This window comes from Euleptes europaea, chromosome 5, assembly GCF_029931775.1.
Source record: "Euleptes europaea isolate rEulEur1 chromosome 5, rEulEur1.hap1, whole genome shotgun sequence".
NCBI classification, from domain to species: Eukaryota; Metazoa; Chordata; class Lepidosauria; order Squamata; family Sphaerodactylidae; genus Euleptes; species Euleptes europaea.
In genome coordinates, this window is record NC_079316.1 from 51,944,456 (window position 1) to 51,959,878 (window position 15,423).

Genomic DNA, 15,423 nt, shown 5'->3' on the forward strand with positions numbered 1-15,423 from the left:
TAATCTAGAGAACTGGGTTCGATTCCCCACTCCTCCACATGAAGCCTGCTGGGTGACCTTGGGCCAGTCACAGTTCTCTCCAAACTCAGCCTGTGCAGAGGCAGGCAATGGCAAACCACCTCTGGACGTCTCTTGCCTTGAAAACCCTACAGGATCTCCATAAGTCAGCTGTGACATGAGGGCACTTTACACCATCACCAAAGTTGGACAATGAAGAAAGTGGTCAGGAAAATTGACTCATGTAGTGTTGAAGGTGAGTTTTACGGATGCCATAGGCTGCCAAAAAGACAAAACAAGCGGGTTCTAGATCAAGCCTGAACTCCCCCTAGAAATTAAAATCACCAAGCCGAAGCTTATTGTATGTTGGTAACATTTTGAGAAGGCAAAGAGTCACCGGAAATGTCAATCATGCTCCCAAAAGCTGAAGGCAGCAAGAAAAAAGGAAGACCAACATGAGGCAGATTGATTCAATCGAGGAAGCCACGGCTGTTAACAACAGGAGGTCGCTATAAGTCGGAAGTTGTTCAGACTTTTACTGAACGGGTATGATCCAGAAACTACAGCAATAGTAGCCATGTTTTTGAAGCAAGCTCTAATGATAAAAATCAAACAAAAAATAGAATAGCTGCTATTCCGGTTACTTGTAGACACTAGTTTTCTATATACACCTTATATTCACTGTACTCCGGCAGACCTCATTTTATTCATATCTATTGCTACAGATTGCGATATTGATGCTTTATCATTTGCCACATTCTGGAATACCTTGCACGATTTGTTATGCCGATAAAGGTTTTTTTGAATTCGATATAAGTCGGAAGCGACTTGACAGCATGGGACGCGCCCCCCCACATCTGCAGCAGGTTTTTCCACGGGGAAGGAGGTCTCGCAACGCAGCGCCCCCCCCCTCCTCTCCCCTGCAGTGCGAAGCGGTCCAGCCCCCTCGGGCGGCTCCTGGCTCTCCTCCCTCGCCGCGCAGACCGCACCCCACGAGCTCCGCCCGCTGCTCTGCGGCCCTCCCCCTGCCCCTTTCTCCCGTCCCCTGGCAAGCGCCTCGATAGGGCGGCCCGGAAGGCAAAGTCCGCGGCGCGATGGCAGCCGAGCGCGGTCGGCTGCTGGGCAGAGCAGGCGCGCCCCTTTTCTCCCGGGGCTGTGCGGGGACGAGGGTCTCGCTGCGGCCAGAATACGACGCTGTCGTGGTCGGGGCGGGTGGGTGTGGGGAAAGGGGGGGCTGTTTTTATGGGTGGAGGTGGAGGGCTGCCCAGCAAGGAGCCCTGGGGCCAGACAGGTGGTCCTTGAGAGAGCTGGGTTGCCTATGTTTGGAGAAAGTGGGGTGGAAGCTGGCGCAAGAAGGCAAGGGGGTGGGACGTTTGTTGGGCGAAAAGGCACGGGCGCTTGAGCCTCCTTTCTTCCCTGTTCCAGCCAGGATCCAGCCAGGATCGAACGCACGGCCGTGCGTTCGATCCTGGCTGAATCCTGGCTGGAACAGGGAAGAACGTTCGTGCGTTCGATCCAAGAACGTTCGTGCGTTCGATCCTGGCTGAAACAGGGAAGAACGTTCGTGCGTTCGATCCTGGCTGGATCCTGGCTGGAACAGGGAAGAAAGGAGGCTCAAGCGCCCGTGCCTTTTCTCCCAGCGTTGCAAGAGTGGACTCATTTGTCCCGGCCAGAAAATCCAGGAGGTCAATGATTACAGCAGCATAAGGATAGCACAGTATCCCGTGATGGGTGGGTCTGTCTGAATAGCTGACCCCAGTGCTAAGGGGGTAAGTGTGATGCTTTGAGGGGGGAGGGGAGGACACAGGTAAACCCAGGAGGAGTCTTGTAGCACCTGGGACGAACACATTCATGACCGGGTTGCCTCGTTTTTGTTGTTTCTGGTGATAACTCTGCAACGGGACGCGGAGAGCTGGACATCTCATACTGTGCTTATCTGTTTGCAGGACACAACGGACTGGTGGCGGTGAGTAGTGGGGAATCCAAGAGGTTGTGGCGCCTGGTGTTGTGTCCCCCATGGGTAGTGCTGGAGGGAGGGAAGAGGGGGTCACGTTTCTGGGGTTGTAATGTGGGGAAGATGGGCAGTTTTGTGGCTGTGAAGCCCAGAAAAGCAGCAGATGGGCCTGATCCGGGCTGAGGTGACACCTGCTGCTTCCACAGGCTGCGTACCTGCAGAAGGGGGGGTTGAAAACGGCAGTGCTGGAGAGACGACACTTGGTGGGGGGCGCTGCAGTCACCGAGGAGATTATCCCAGGTAACACCAAGGATTCCAGCTGTTGTCCCTCCATCCCCCAAGCAGGCGGACTTCAGTCCTCAGTGCACCTGGCCTCTGCTGTCTTGCAGGTTTTCGGTTCTCCAGAGCTTCCTATTTGCTCAGCCTGCTGAGGCCCCAGATTTACTCAGAGCTGGAACTGAAGGTATTGAAAAGGGGTTGTTTTGGGTGGTGGGTGGGGATAAACAGAAGCACAGGGAAGAGCCAAGATTCCTGAGCTGCTACCTGGTGTCTAGCAGTTCTGCCAGGTGTTTTTTCTGGTACCTGCATTTCCCCACATGTTCTGACTTGTGCCCCCTCTTCTCTTGCAGGTGGCAAGAGCAACCCCCCTCCCTTGTCCAGGTGTCCCATTTTTCATGGAGGTGGCATCTTAAAAGCTGGCAGATAATAGGCTTAAGAAGGCAAAAGTTTTTTAAAAACTTTAGAACAAAAGATGACTTAAGGGGTTGATGGCAGAGTTTATAGAATTCACGCTGGAGTGGCGAATTCTTTCTCCCTCTCAAAATATTAGAATTGAGGGATCACCTAAGACCAGTGAGTAGAAGATGGTTCTGGTGAGGCTGATGGAGACAGGAGAGGGAAAACTCTCCTTAAATCCAGGAACCTGGCAGGTCTGCCCCTCTGTGTGTCTGTGACAGTTTAGCATGTCACATGTTTGGACCCAAAGGCCAAGCTGTCTTTTGTCTTGCAGAGGCATGGCTTAAGGGTACTCCTGCGTGACCCTTACTCCTTCACCCCACTGTTGGAGGAGGGTCAGGGTGGAAAAGCCCCTCGCTCGCTGCTGCTGGGGAACAACATGGCCGAAACACAGTCCCAGATTGCTCAGTTCTCTGTGAAGGATGCCCAGGTACCGAAGAGAAATGAGGATGCAAAGCAGATGGGAAGCAAAATAAGCATAGTTGTTTGGCACAGGAGGCTGGGCCCAAATAGCCAGGGGGGCGGGGTGTGTGGCTGTGAGAAGCCAGGAGGCAGATTATGAGAAACGGGGCCTGCTCTTTGGAGGGAATCTGAGGCCTTGGCCAACTGCAGCAGTTTCCTTCTTCCTTCCCTTTTGCAGGCCTTTCCCAAGTATGAAGCATTTATGAACCGCTTGGTGTCCGCCATAGATCCCTTGTTAGACACCTGTCCTGTGGACCTGGCTGAATTCAGTCAGGGCTCTCTGCTTCAGCGCCTCAGGGCCCTGCAAGGCGTGCAGATCCTGTTTCGTGCAGGTAAGGGGAGGGTGAGGATCACCCCCTGGGGAATCAGGCTGGCTTCAAATCCCGATGTCCTTATATCCAGATCTCTTTTTGAGGGCCATTGCATGGTATATGTATGAGACAGCATCCCTGGCCTAGAACACCACGTGGCACAGGCTCCTGGGGTTCCATCCTGTGGGCCTGTGGTTCCTCTCACCACCACACTGCAGGGGCAGACTGTGCCAGGCGCTGCATCTTCTGGGTCAGGGGCTGCCCATGAATCTGCCTCTGAAGGGTAGCCAGATGGGTAAGAGGAACACTTTCCTGGGCTGTGTTTGAGCCACATGTGACCCCAGCTTTCTTCTTGCCAGGCTTTGCTCTGGGGAAACAGCTTCCCCAGTATTACCAGGTCCTCACAGCCCCCATTTCCAAGGTGAGTGCAACCAGATGACCCGAAGAGAGCCTCTAGACTTCCCATATATTAGAATGGTTTCTGCTGCTTCTATGTTCAAGCTGCTCACCTCCTTATTGGAGAACTGTCCCTTCCCCCAACCTTGGAGCAGCTGCTCCCAAATCAGTCTGGAAGACTTTCCTCTGGACTTTGAGCGGTTCTTCATGGTAAGCGTAGAAGCCTGACCTGCTCTCCCACAGTGTTTGACAAAGAGGGTGGTATATGAGCAGTTTCTTTCCAGGAACTCCTTTCCAGGAACAACCTGCTTCCTCTCCCTCTTGCTGCAGATCTTGGATCTCTGGTTTGAGTCGGAGCCCTTGAAAGCAACGCTGGCCACAGATGCAGTGATCGGTGCCATGGCTGGTCCCCATACTCCAGGCAGCGGGTAAAGACCAACTCAGGTGGACAAACCGCCTAATTCTCACTGCCATTCTCTGACTACCCTTTCTGTGAGTTCTGTTGCCTCCCCGTTCACAACTGGCCCCAAATCTTGTACCTTCACTGAGTATCTGAAACCATTCGGGATCTGCAAGTAGGCATTGTTGAGCACAAGCAGATTGTTAAGATTCCAAGTGTGGCATGTGTTTGGGGAGGGGCCATGGCTCAGTGGTAGAGCATCTGCTTGGCATGCAGAAGGTCCCAGGTTCAATCCCCGGCATCTCCAGTTAAAGGGACTAGGCAGGTAAAAAGTAAAGGTCTCCTGTGCAAGCAACGGATCATTCCTGACCCATGGGGTGATGTCACATGCCAACGTTTTCTAGGCAGACTTTGTTTGCGGGGTGGTTTGCCATTGCCTTCCCCAGTCGTCGACACTTTACCTCCAGCAAGCTGGGTACTCATTTTACCAACCTCGGGAGGATGGAAGGCTGAGTCAACCTCGAGTCGGCTACCTGAAACCAACTTCCGTGGGGATCGAACTCAGGTCGTGAGCAGAGTTTGGACTGCAGTACTGCAGCTTACCACTCTGCGCCACAGGGCTCGTTACTAGGCAAGTAGGTGATATGAAAGACCTCTGCCCGAGACCCTGGAGAGTCACTGCCAGTCTGAGTAGACAATACTGACTTTGATAGACCAAGGGTCAGATTTAGTATAAGGCAGCTTCATGTGTTCATGTGAAACTGGAGAAGCTCCATGGATCCCAACAGAGCCTTACATAGAAGGAGGCCAAGAAGTCTGAGAGGGGCCCAGCCTGTCCTGGTGCTTCTGACCCACTTGTGCCTCAGAAAAGCTGCGGCTTTTGCCCTGCTCTGGGAGCCCCCTAACCTTCAGTCTTTTTTGTAGGTATGTGTTGCTGCACCATGTCATGGGTGGACTAGAGGGGCGCCAGGGGGCCTGGGGCTACGTGACCGGTGGCATGGGGGAGCTGTCCCAGGCCTTGGCTCGCTCTGCTACCACGCTTGGGGCTGAGATCTTCACTGAGAAGGTGCATTGATCCCTGAGATGGAAAGTGCTGTACCTGATCTTGTACCTGAAAGGGCTGTAGGGGGAGGAGACGTTGGTCTGTAGAGATGTGGGGAGGTGGGAGGTTAGGTTATCTTAAAGCAGTAAGTGCAGTCATTTGGAGTAAATGGGACGCCAAGTTCCACTTGCACTACAAGAAACAGATGTCCCCCTCATCAAAATCCTGAGGCCATGACAACCACGCCCTGCATTTGTTGGCACCGCTGAGTATCTTTGTTTGAGTAGCAGAAGCTAAGTCCAGAGCCCTGCCTCCTACCACTGGTGCCTTGTCATGTGCCCTCTCCAGGGAGACATTTGTAGTAGCCACGCGGAAAGCTAGACCTCTCCACTTAACCCTCTGCTCAATCTTGCAGACAGTTTCCCAGATCCTTTTAAGCTCTGATGGGAAGGTACGAGGTGTTGGCCTGCAGGATGGAACTGAAGTGAAGAGCCGATTGGTGCTATCCAATGCATCTCCGCAGCTCACCTTTCTGGAATTGACCCCAAAGGTGAGCTCTGCTCCTTGGCATAGTATGGAAGGGCCTCTGGAACATGGGCCTCAAGAGAACTGCGTGGGGAGGCCAGGTTCCAGACATTGCCTTAACTCTTCCCTCTTCCTGCCCTCAAGCAGAGTGCCCAGAGCCTGCAAAGGGTGTGGATTGGGTCTCTTTGCATCTCATTACCAGGAGGACACCATGAGCTGAGCAGGGACAACAGACTGAGGCTTGGTTTAAGCAACAGGGAATCCATTCTCTCCCCCCCCCTTGCTCTGATTTTGCCAGCCCAGCCTCATTTCTTATATTGATTTTCTCATACAGATGGTCCTGTCTGGCTTTTCTTCTCTGAGAACAGTTTGTTGCCATCAGAATAAATCCAGGCTGTTCATAAGTGCAGCACTAAAGACTCTGTTAGTCACAACTGTTCTCCCTGCCCAAATATATGGTGGCCCTATGTCCTGCTTGCCTGGGTACAGCATCTCTCCCAGCCTTGGAGGTTTACAAGCCAAAGGAACGACGGAAAAGCAGAGTCAAAACAGTCCAGAGTCAAAAGGGAGCCAGAAGGATTTACAGGAAGGTTTGCGGGTCCAAGGTCAGGTCATAGGAGATAAATCAGGTTGTGTCAGCCAGTTCAATGCCTATCGAACATGTTGCGTCCATGCCCAACAGTTCCTGTCCAGAGGCTTTATAGCCATGTGCTGGGGCAGGCCCACCTGCCTCTCAAGAACAGTCCTGCAACTGCTCATCATCGCTGTTGCTTTCCATCTGCAGCTGACGCTGAACAGCCAGGAGGGCACTCCGTCTTCTGAGTCTGCAGTTCTGTTCTCAGTTCTCTAGCACATTACCTTTGATACTTTTTGCAGGACAATGATTCAGCTCAAACCCAACCCCTTTCTGACTATATATTACTCTTCCTACACACTTGATACTGAGAGACACTGTCCTTCAGTGTTACTCCTCTGAAGATGCCTGCCACAGCTGCTGGCGAAACGTCAGGAAAGAAAATACCAAGACCATGGTTACACAGCCCGGGTAACCTGCAAGAACCACTGTTCTGAGTTGTTTTCTGCGGGCTTCCAAGGGTGCTGGTATCCCTGGGGGGCTGGGGGCTGGGCTACTGCCTCAAGGTCAGGAGGTGGAGGTGCCTCTGAGCTGATTGTTGGCTGCACCTCTGGGAGTGCCTGCACTTGGTCTCCTTGCTGGTTGTCTGTTGACAGCTGTGGTTGTGCTGTACCGGGCCCTTCCTCCTCTGCGGAGCTCTCACCACTGCTGAGCTCAGGCTGGGCCACAACACCCGAGTGGCTCAAGTTATTTATTCATTTGCTTCATTTATTGCTCCCCTTTCTCTCAGAGGCGTAAGTGATCTTGGCACTGATGTATGGAGCAGTAACTCCCAGCCATATGGGTATCATGATGCCTCAGGCATTGCCACCTCTAATTGTCTGCCAGTCCCCAGTGGTTCATTTTGTCTTTCGCTCTTCTCACTAGGAGCAACTGCCGCTGGAGTTTGTGCAGAGACTCTCACAATTTGACACACGCTCTCCGGTCACCAAGATCAACGGTGAGCATTGCAGAGAGACAAGCCGGTCCGAAGCTTCCATGCAAAGTTTCAATTTGGATGTTCCCATGAATAGCGAGTAGTGACAGAGTCAGGGTTGAATAGGATAATGTTCATCGTGAGTAGGAACAGGATAATAAAACCCATCCTAAATTAATAAATCAAGAGCCCCATGGCGCAGAGTGGTAAGCTGCAGTACTGCAGTCCAAGCTCTGCTCACGACCTGAGTTTGATCCCAACAGAAGTTGGTTTCAGGTAGCCAGCTCAAGGTTGACTCAGCCTTCCATCCTTCTGAGGTCGGTAAAATGAGTACCCAGCTTGCTGGGGGTAAAGGGAAGATGACTGGAAAGGTACTAGCAAACCACCCCGTAAACAAAGTCTGCCTAGTAAATGTCGTGATGTGACGTCACCCCATGGGTCAGGAATGACCTGGTGCTTGCACAGGGGACCTTTACCTTTTTTACCTTTTAAAATTAATAAAAGCAGATCGCATTTTTGTCCATGTTTGATTTACTGTTTGCTCTGGTTCTTCAGGCAAGGAAAGCCACAGCTTTTACACCAGGAAGCCAGTAGAATCCTTGGGGCAGACTAACTAAAGTCAGCAGAGTGAAAGTGGACATTCTAGTGAGGTATTATGGATGACCAACAGAGGGCATCGTAACACTACTAATGGATATTTTTCAAAGGGACTCCAGAGAGGAAAATGCATAACTGCAATCTTAGACCCAACCCTGACTTAGATGGCCCCAGGCTAGCCTGATCTCACCAGATCTCAGAAGCTAAACAGGGTCGACCCTGGCGAGTATTTGGATGGGAGAACTCCAGGGAATACCTGGGCTGTGAGGTGGAGGCAGGCGATGGCAAACCACCTCTGAAAGTCTCTTGCCTTGAAAATCCTAACAAGTCACCATAAGTCAGCTGTGACTTGGAGGCAACAACAACAACAAAATCTCAGACCCACTGACAGAATTTAGAGGCCTAAAGGAAGACGAGGTTCATGGAGTCCTTCCCTGGGAGTTCCAGCCTCATTTTCCCCATCCCCCCCCCACACACACACACATTTATGTAGGCATCTCAGAAGAAGAGGTGACGCTTGGCAAGGTTCTCTTTCCCTTGACCCAGGCAGCCTTGGGAATGAAAGTTGGTGTGTGTATCCAGGGAGAGCTGAGGCATAGGGCCTGGCAATAGAATATTCTTGAATTTGCTCCCTTGACACATACATGCATCTTAATTAGTTAGGTGCAGCGTGCTGAAATCTGTGCCTGAGAAAAGCCACATTCATATTGGCCATGTGGAAGGCTGCATTGCATTGTTTCAGCCTCACCCTCTACCGCTTATGTCCACAGTGGCTGTGGATCGGCTGCCCAATTTCCTCGCGGCCCCAAACACCAGCGATGGGTGTCCTTTGCCTCATCACCAGTGCTCCATCCACCTGAACTGTGAGGACGTGGACATACTGCACCAGGCCTTTGAGGATGCCTCTCATGGGAAGCCCTCTAGCAGGTACAGCTGAAAACATCAATCCTTACATAGAATAGTTGGCACAGGTGAGCAGAAGAGGGGGGGCTTGACCCTTGTCCTTGCCAAAGTGTGTGATCAACTGGGGTGTGTGTGTGGTTAAAGCTGGAGTTCCTCTGAAACCACTGTGAGTAGCCCATGTTTGCCACAGTTCTACAGAGCTACTTTTAGTAAATAATGGCAGGACCAGCAAAGTCAGGCCCCCACATTCTCACTTCCCAGCATTATTCTAGCTCACAAATCAGTTTTCTCTGTGTCCTTGTGGTTGTCCTACAAGATACTGTTGAAACCCAAGGAGTGACCCGCTGCAAAGAGAGAGAAAATTTGCAAGTGGAGAGAAACACTGAACAGTAGCAGGAAGCCAGATTGCTCCTCATCTCCGGGCTTTGCCATGATACAATCTTGGTCTAATGAGATAAGACTCATGTTCCAGCAAAACAAATGGATATTGTCAAGTTCTTCTCCAATGTATTTATAAGCCTGTGAGTACTTTGGGAAATTCTCCTTTCCTGCTTGCATTGTTTTATTAGCTACAGGAGCCACTGGAGTGCCTACCAACCTTTTGCTCCTGGGATGAGCATTGCACACACACCCTCATTGAAATGCATTGCCTACTTGCATCGGTGCTGCTTGATCTTCTGTTGCTTCCTCCTTACAAGAAAGGGCTTTGTGTCTCCTTACGTCCTTTCTCATCTATCCCTCATTTTATTATTTTTATTTTTTAAAAAAAATCCTCCTGTCAGTAACTTTGACATCCTGCCTGCTATTGCTTCCATTGGACCAAAAGGAAACTAACACTTTCATGTACACTTTTCAGAAATAAGATCCTCTGCTTGCTTCCTTTACTTTTTTCTGGTGCTCTGCTTTGTAATAACTGCAGGCCTCTCTTTATAATAACTCTTTTCCCCACCCATCTTCTACTTGTAGCTTTCAGTATGTGCATCTCTGCCAACTAGAGGCAGCACTTCTTGCATCTGATGAAAGAGGGCTCGGCATCACAAAAGCTTGCACCACAATAAATCTGGTAGTCTTTAAGGTGCCGCTTTGTTAGAATTCAGCGAGACTCTCTCCCAAGCTAGCATGCATAGGATTGCATCTTTAAGCTCTAAGTAGCTTGTTTTCAACAGTGACTGCTATGAGAGGCAGAGCTAGAATGTCTTATCACTCCACTCTCTCAACAGCGTCTGTCCTGTAAAGAATTGTGTATTCGGGACAAATGATTCTTCAGTGATTTTTTTTTTTTTGCAAGACCAGACCCTGAGGTGAAATATTGCCCCTGTCATCTTATCCCTCTGCAGGCTTGGATTCTTTGCACACACAAAAAAATCTCAGGTAGCGCTTGTATTATTTTCCCCAGCAGGGCTAATAGCAGCTTCAAGGGTATGTCTGTGATTATTTTGGAGAACTGATCTGGGGGTGGGGTGGGGGCTTAAATAGCCCCTCCCTCGGTGCCCCTTCCTTTATCAAATTAAAAACGTTACCTGTTCGGCTTGATTCTGTTTCAACTCTTTTGCATCATGTGTGTTTTGGCCTTCGGGATGCCTTTTGTTACACTAGGAACAGTCTGTGACCATCAGGGCCGTTGTCGGAGCAGAGGGTCAGCCCTCTTAGCTCACCACTGTGGCTAAAGGAGAAGCAAAGCCTGACAGCAGAAGTTGCGCCTGAGAGGCCCTTCTGGACCTTCTGCAGCAAGGACTCCCCCCACTGCTCCTCTCTCTCTCTCTCTCTCTCTCTGATTTCAGGCCCATGATTGAGCTGTGCATCCCATCTGCCCTGGACCCCACCCTGGCTCCCCCCGGCTGCCATGTGGTCTCTCTCTTCACTCAGTACACCCCTTATACACTGGCTGGAGGGAGGCAATGGGACAATCAAGAGCGTGATGCCTATGCTGATCAAGGTACAACCAAAGACTGTGGGGCAGCAGGAGTGGTGTGTGTGTGTATCTTGCACTACTTTAGGAATGGGGGAACTCTTGCAATCTCAGGAAGGGTCCCTAGGATCACATTTCCCATTTGACTTGCAACCCCTGGTACAGTGTGGGGAAGATGTGCCACGTGCACATAGGCAATCACTTCCCCTGCTTAGATCCTCTGTCCACACAGAGATAACCCCTAACTTTAGCTAGCTGGCTGATTCCACTTCTATGCCTCTCTTTGGGGAGGGTGGGGAGAGTTTCAGCCATGATGCAGTTATGTTGAGTTCTGAGTGCAGAAGTACCTTAACCCGTCTGAAAGGAAGATGTTGAGTGGTTTCGTTCTGGGGGTCCAGATACCACAGATGACCCCACCTTGCTGGTTTCCATGTGAGGGCCAGTGTCTTCTCCCCACAGTTTTTGACTGTGTTGAGGCCTATGCGCCTGGGTTCAAGGCCTCCGTCATTGGCAGAGATGTTCTAACACCACCAGACCTTGAACGGATCTTCGGCTTGCCTGGCGGGGTATGTACTTTCTGAAAACCACAACCCACCGCCCACTCGGCATAGTCTGCCTACCATGCGCTCACATGGCAACCTCGCCAGTGTGCCTGGCTGATATGGCAAGGTGGCTTTGATCTCCATTTTTAAAAAGTAAACAGTATCTCCCCTTCTCACTGCATGCAAAGAATCTCCCTCCCTGTGCAGTTTGAGTCCCTTTGAACAGCAAGGCAGAGATGGGTCCTTGCTGCCGGTGACATTTCTCATCCAATGCTGCCCTCTGGTTTTTCAGAATATTTTCCACGGAGCAATGTCTTTAGACCAGCTGTATTTTGCCCGACCGGTGCCCTACTACTCTAGCTACCGGTCTCCAATCCGAGGCCTGTACCTCTGTGGCAGTGGTGCTCATCCTGGTATGTGTCTGGGAGGGGCAGCAGGGGCCGGATGGGGTGTGTTTATAACAACAAGGGAGGGAACGAGGCCTGAGGTGGAGGTGATTGTTAGAGCAGACTCTAGAGGAGGAAGGGGAGGCTGTACAGAGTTCCTGGTTCATGTCTGGAGGAGGGAACGGCTGAGGCTCAGTGGTAGAGCATTTGCTTGGCGTGCAGAAGGTCCCAGGTTCAATGCCCGGCATCTCCAGTTAAAGGGACTAGGCAAGTAGGTGATGTGAAAGACCTCTGCCTGAGACCCTGGAGAAACGCTGCCAGTCTGAGTAGACAATACTGACTTTGATGGACCAAGGTCTGATTCAGTAGAAGGCAGCTTCATGTGTGCATGTGTCTTCCTAAAATGTCCAGCTAGAAGCAGCAATACTCAGGAAGGTGTTACACTCCTTGCGAGGTATCTGGAGCTGATTATCAGGCTCTTCTCTGGCGAGAGTGCAGCAATAAGGTCTCCCTTTCAGGTGTCTCTGCCCTAGATCAGAACAACCTGGGCATTCAGCTCTTGAACAGAAACCCCCTGCCTCCCCTAGTTTTAATTCTGGGCCCCCAAAGCTGCTTACCTGCTGTCTGGACGAAAGTTCTTGTCATCCCTGCATAAACTGATCAGGAATAGTGGAGTGGGGGAGAGGCAGTAAAAATAATAAAGGTAAAGGTCCCCTGTGCAAGCACTGGGTCATTACTGACCCATGGGGTGACATCACATCCCAACGTTTACTAGGCAGGCTGTGTTTACGGGGTGGTTTGCCATTGCCTTCCCCAGTCGTCGACACTTTACCCCCAGCAAGCTGGGTACTCATTTTACTTGGAAGGGTGGAAGGCTGAGTTAACCTTGAGCCGGCTACCTGAAACCAACTTCCGTCGGGATCAAACTCAGGTAGTGAGCAGAGCTTTTGACTGCAGTACTGCAGCTTACCACTCTGCACCACGAAGGCAGTAAGAGTGTGATAAAAAAAATCACCTGCAGTTAAGTTGGCTTCAGCTTGCCATCTCCTTCCCCATGTTGGTGGAAAGCGGGATTGGAACAGTGTGGAAAAGTACCTCCTGCCTTGTTTTCAGCCACCACTTGCTAGCACTGGCCTGAGGCTGAACTGCAGAGGTACCCATATCATCCCAGAGAGGGTATCACCCCCTTTCGGAACATGGGTAAAGAAGGGTGACAAGGATGACGTTTTCTGAGCCTTGGGGTCTCACCAGAGAAGTTTTTCTCCTGTCTTGTTCTTGTCCTGTGGCTCAATGTTGCTGGGGGTTGCTGTGGCTCAATGTTGCTATGGCTCAATGTTGCTGAGAGGACCACTGATTCAAAGGCAGTGCGAATGCTTGTCTCTCAGGACTGCTGACAATAGCTATCCCCAAGGGCTCTACCACCTTACCTTCTAGTTGTGGTTACCATGCAGGTGAGCTGCTCTACTGATCCTTCCTGTATCCCCTTTTTTTCCCCCAGGAGGAGGTGTAATGGGAGCTGTGGGCTGCAATTCTGCTAGGACAGCTCTGGAGGACTTCAAGAAACTGTGACCCAGTTGGAACGCTTGAGCTGTCCTGGCTCAGAAAACTGGACCAGTCGGCAGCCAGAAGTAACTACTGAGCAGTTTCTCCAGACCTGGTTCCAGGCATCCCTTTTCAGGGTCGCCATCCTCAAGAGTCACACTCCTGGCATTCCACTGCAGGGGAGCATGGGATGGACACTGCCTCTGCCACGGGACATACGCATGCCACAAGCACATCAGGAGCAGGCTTGTTGCTAGCTGACAAACTCCCCCCGCTGTGCTGTTGTTCAACTAGGAGTTGTGCTTTCTTGATGAGCTCCTCCTAGGCCTTTCTGAGGGATGGAGCCTTCTCTTCCCACACAAGAAGAGACACCATTTAGAGTCTTTTAGCAGCTTTTCCTTGGGCAGGGTGGGCCAGCACTCTTTACTCTCTTCTGAGCCCATTGACTTTGATGGATTTAAACAGGTGGCACTGCTTCAGATTTCACTGTGACACTCCTTGGGTCTCAGTGTTTCGTCAGGTGCCCAGTGTACTGTGCACTCCTAAGCAGAGTTACACCCTTCTTATATCCATTGATGCCAATGGGCTTAGAAGGGTGTAACTCTTCTCAAGATTGCATTGTTGGGCACTGAACAAGGCAATATATACTGGTTTCTGTTCCTGAAAGTGTTAAAACCTGGACATTCTGCAGCCATGGGCTCCCAACATATCATAATCTCCCCACCCCCAAATGGCTCAGAGGCCAGACATCTGGCCTCAAGATCAGAGCCGTGCTGTCCTGTCATCTTAACCAAGGGGCAGGGAGAGTCTGCTAGTGCTCATATTGTCTGACCTTGTGCTCCATAGCCAGTGCTGGTCATGCCTCGCTGAGCCCCATTCCCAAAGAGCCATATTTCTCACTCGCCAAGAACAGCTGCTCCCAAACATCTCTCTGTGTTCTGATTGCAGATCCCAGCTGGGTAGCGGCCAGAAGTCGGCTGCTCTCTCTGGCGAGAGCCATGCAGGGGTTTGTGCGCTAAGCAACCTGGTTCACAAATCAGTTAAGCCAGTGCACTTGGCATTAATCCAGTTCAATTCCATTGAAATCCTTGTGAATAAATCAGCTTAAATCTAAATACCCCAGTTTAATTGGTGCATGGACTGCCGCCAAAGTGTGTTGACACAATAAGGGGGGGAAATCAATATCTTACCTTCCTCCCGAGCAATGATGGATTGATTTCATGTGAAGGAATGATTGAAAAATCATTACCAGTTGTCCATTTAGAAAATCTGTGTTCAAAGATTAGAGAGCCTTTAAAAAAGCAAAAGCCTGATCTTTCTTTGTAATAATATTGCTTTATAATAATATTGCCTTTTAGGGATGCATCAACCAAGGGCAAACAAAAAAGACCAGGCGGCAACACTAAACCAGATTGTCAGCTGTCTCCAGGTGCTCTTTCCCAAAGTACTGCTGTCAACCAACATCCATCCATTTCAATGCGGCTTGCTTGGAAACCTGTCGCAGAATGCCACTGAGATGAATGGAGGTATTGGAGCAGCTGTTGGCGGAGGAAGGAAGAAGAAGAGTTGTTTTTTATATGCTGACTTTCTCTACCACTTAAGGGAGACTCAAACCAGCTTACAATCACCTTCCCTTCCCCCTCCCCACAACAGACTCCCTGTGAGGTGAGTCGGGCTGAGAGTGTGACTGGCCCAAAGTCACCCAGCTGGCTTCGTGTGTAGGAGTGGGGAAACAAATCCAGTTCACCAGATTAGCCTCCGCTGCTCATGTGGAGGAGTGGGGAATCAAACCTGGTTCTCCAGATCAGAACCCACCACTCTTAGCCACTACACCACGCTGGCAGGAGTATATTGTCTCATGCTTTCTTTTTTTTATAATAATATTTTTTATTTTCTTAATTAACATGTTAACATATAAAGCAATGTCCAATACTAACAATACTAAAAAAAAAACACTTAAAATTTCAAAATTAACCATAAATTGACTTCCCCTCACCCTCTTCCGTCTAAAATTGAATTGTAAAAACTATTGCTAACGGGATTAATCCCTTTACTATTTTAATTAATGTACTTTTACGCTATCTGACATCATCAAATTAATGCTCAACATAAAATTAATAAAGTGTATAAGAAAGGGATTAAATCAAAAATATTCTCAACATGGTCCTATTA

General features: G+C 50.3%; 1 protein-coding gene across 1 annotated transcript; it reads left to right on the top strand.

Moving 5' to 3' along the window:
- Positions 1-1,091: 1,091 nt before the first annotated feature.
- Positions 1,092-13,389, top strand: PYROXD2 (pyridine nucleotide-disulphide oxidoreductase domain 2). Its single transcript, XM_056850438.1, has 16 exons — positions 1,092-1,209; positions 1,944-1,963; positions 2,140-2,251; positions 2,341-2,414; positions 2,961-3,116; positions 3,327-3,480; positions 3,819-3,880; positions 4,186-4,283; positions 5,180-5,321; positions 5,713-5,847; positions 7,324-7,396; positions 8,740-8,896; positions 10,654-10,808; positions 11,241-11,347; positions 11,616-11,736; positions 13,208-13,389. The coding sequence occupies exons 1-16, from the start codon at positions 1,092-1,094 to the stop codon at positions 13,276-13,278; spliced, it is 1,755 nt and encodes a 584-aa protein (XP_056706416.1). The 3' UTR covers positions 13,279-13,389.
- The last annotated feature ends 2,034 nt before the right edge of the window (positions 13,390-15,423 follow it).

Coding starts and splice junctions, on each gene's coding strand:
- PYROXD2 (XM_056850438.1), top strand. CDS start 1,092: ATGGCAGCCGAGCGCGGTCGGCTGCTGGGCAGAGCAGGCGCGCCCCTT. Junction 3,117..3,326: donor TCTCTGTGAAGGATGCCCAG/GTACCGAAGAGA, acceptor TCCCTTTTGCAG/GCCTTTCCCAAGTATGAAGC. Junction 7,397..8,739: donor TCCGGTCACCAAGATCAACG/GTGAGCATTGCA, acceptor TTATGTCCACAG/TGGCTGTGGATCGGCTGCCC.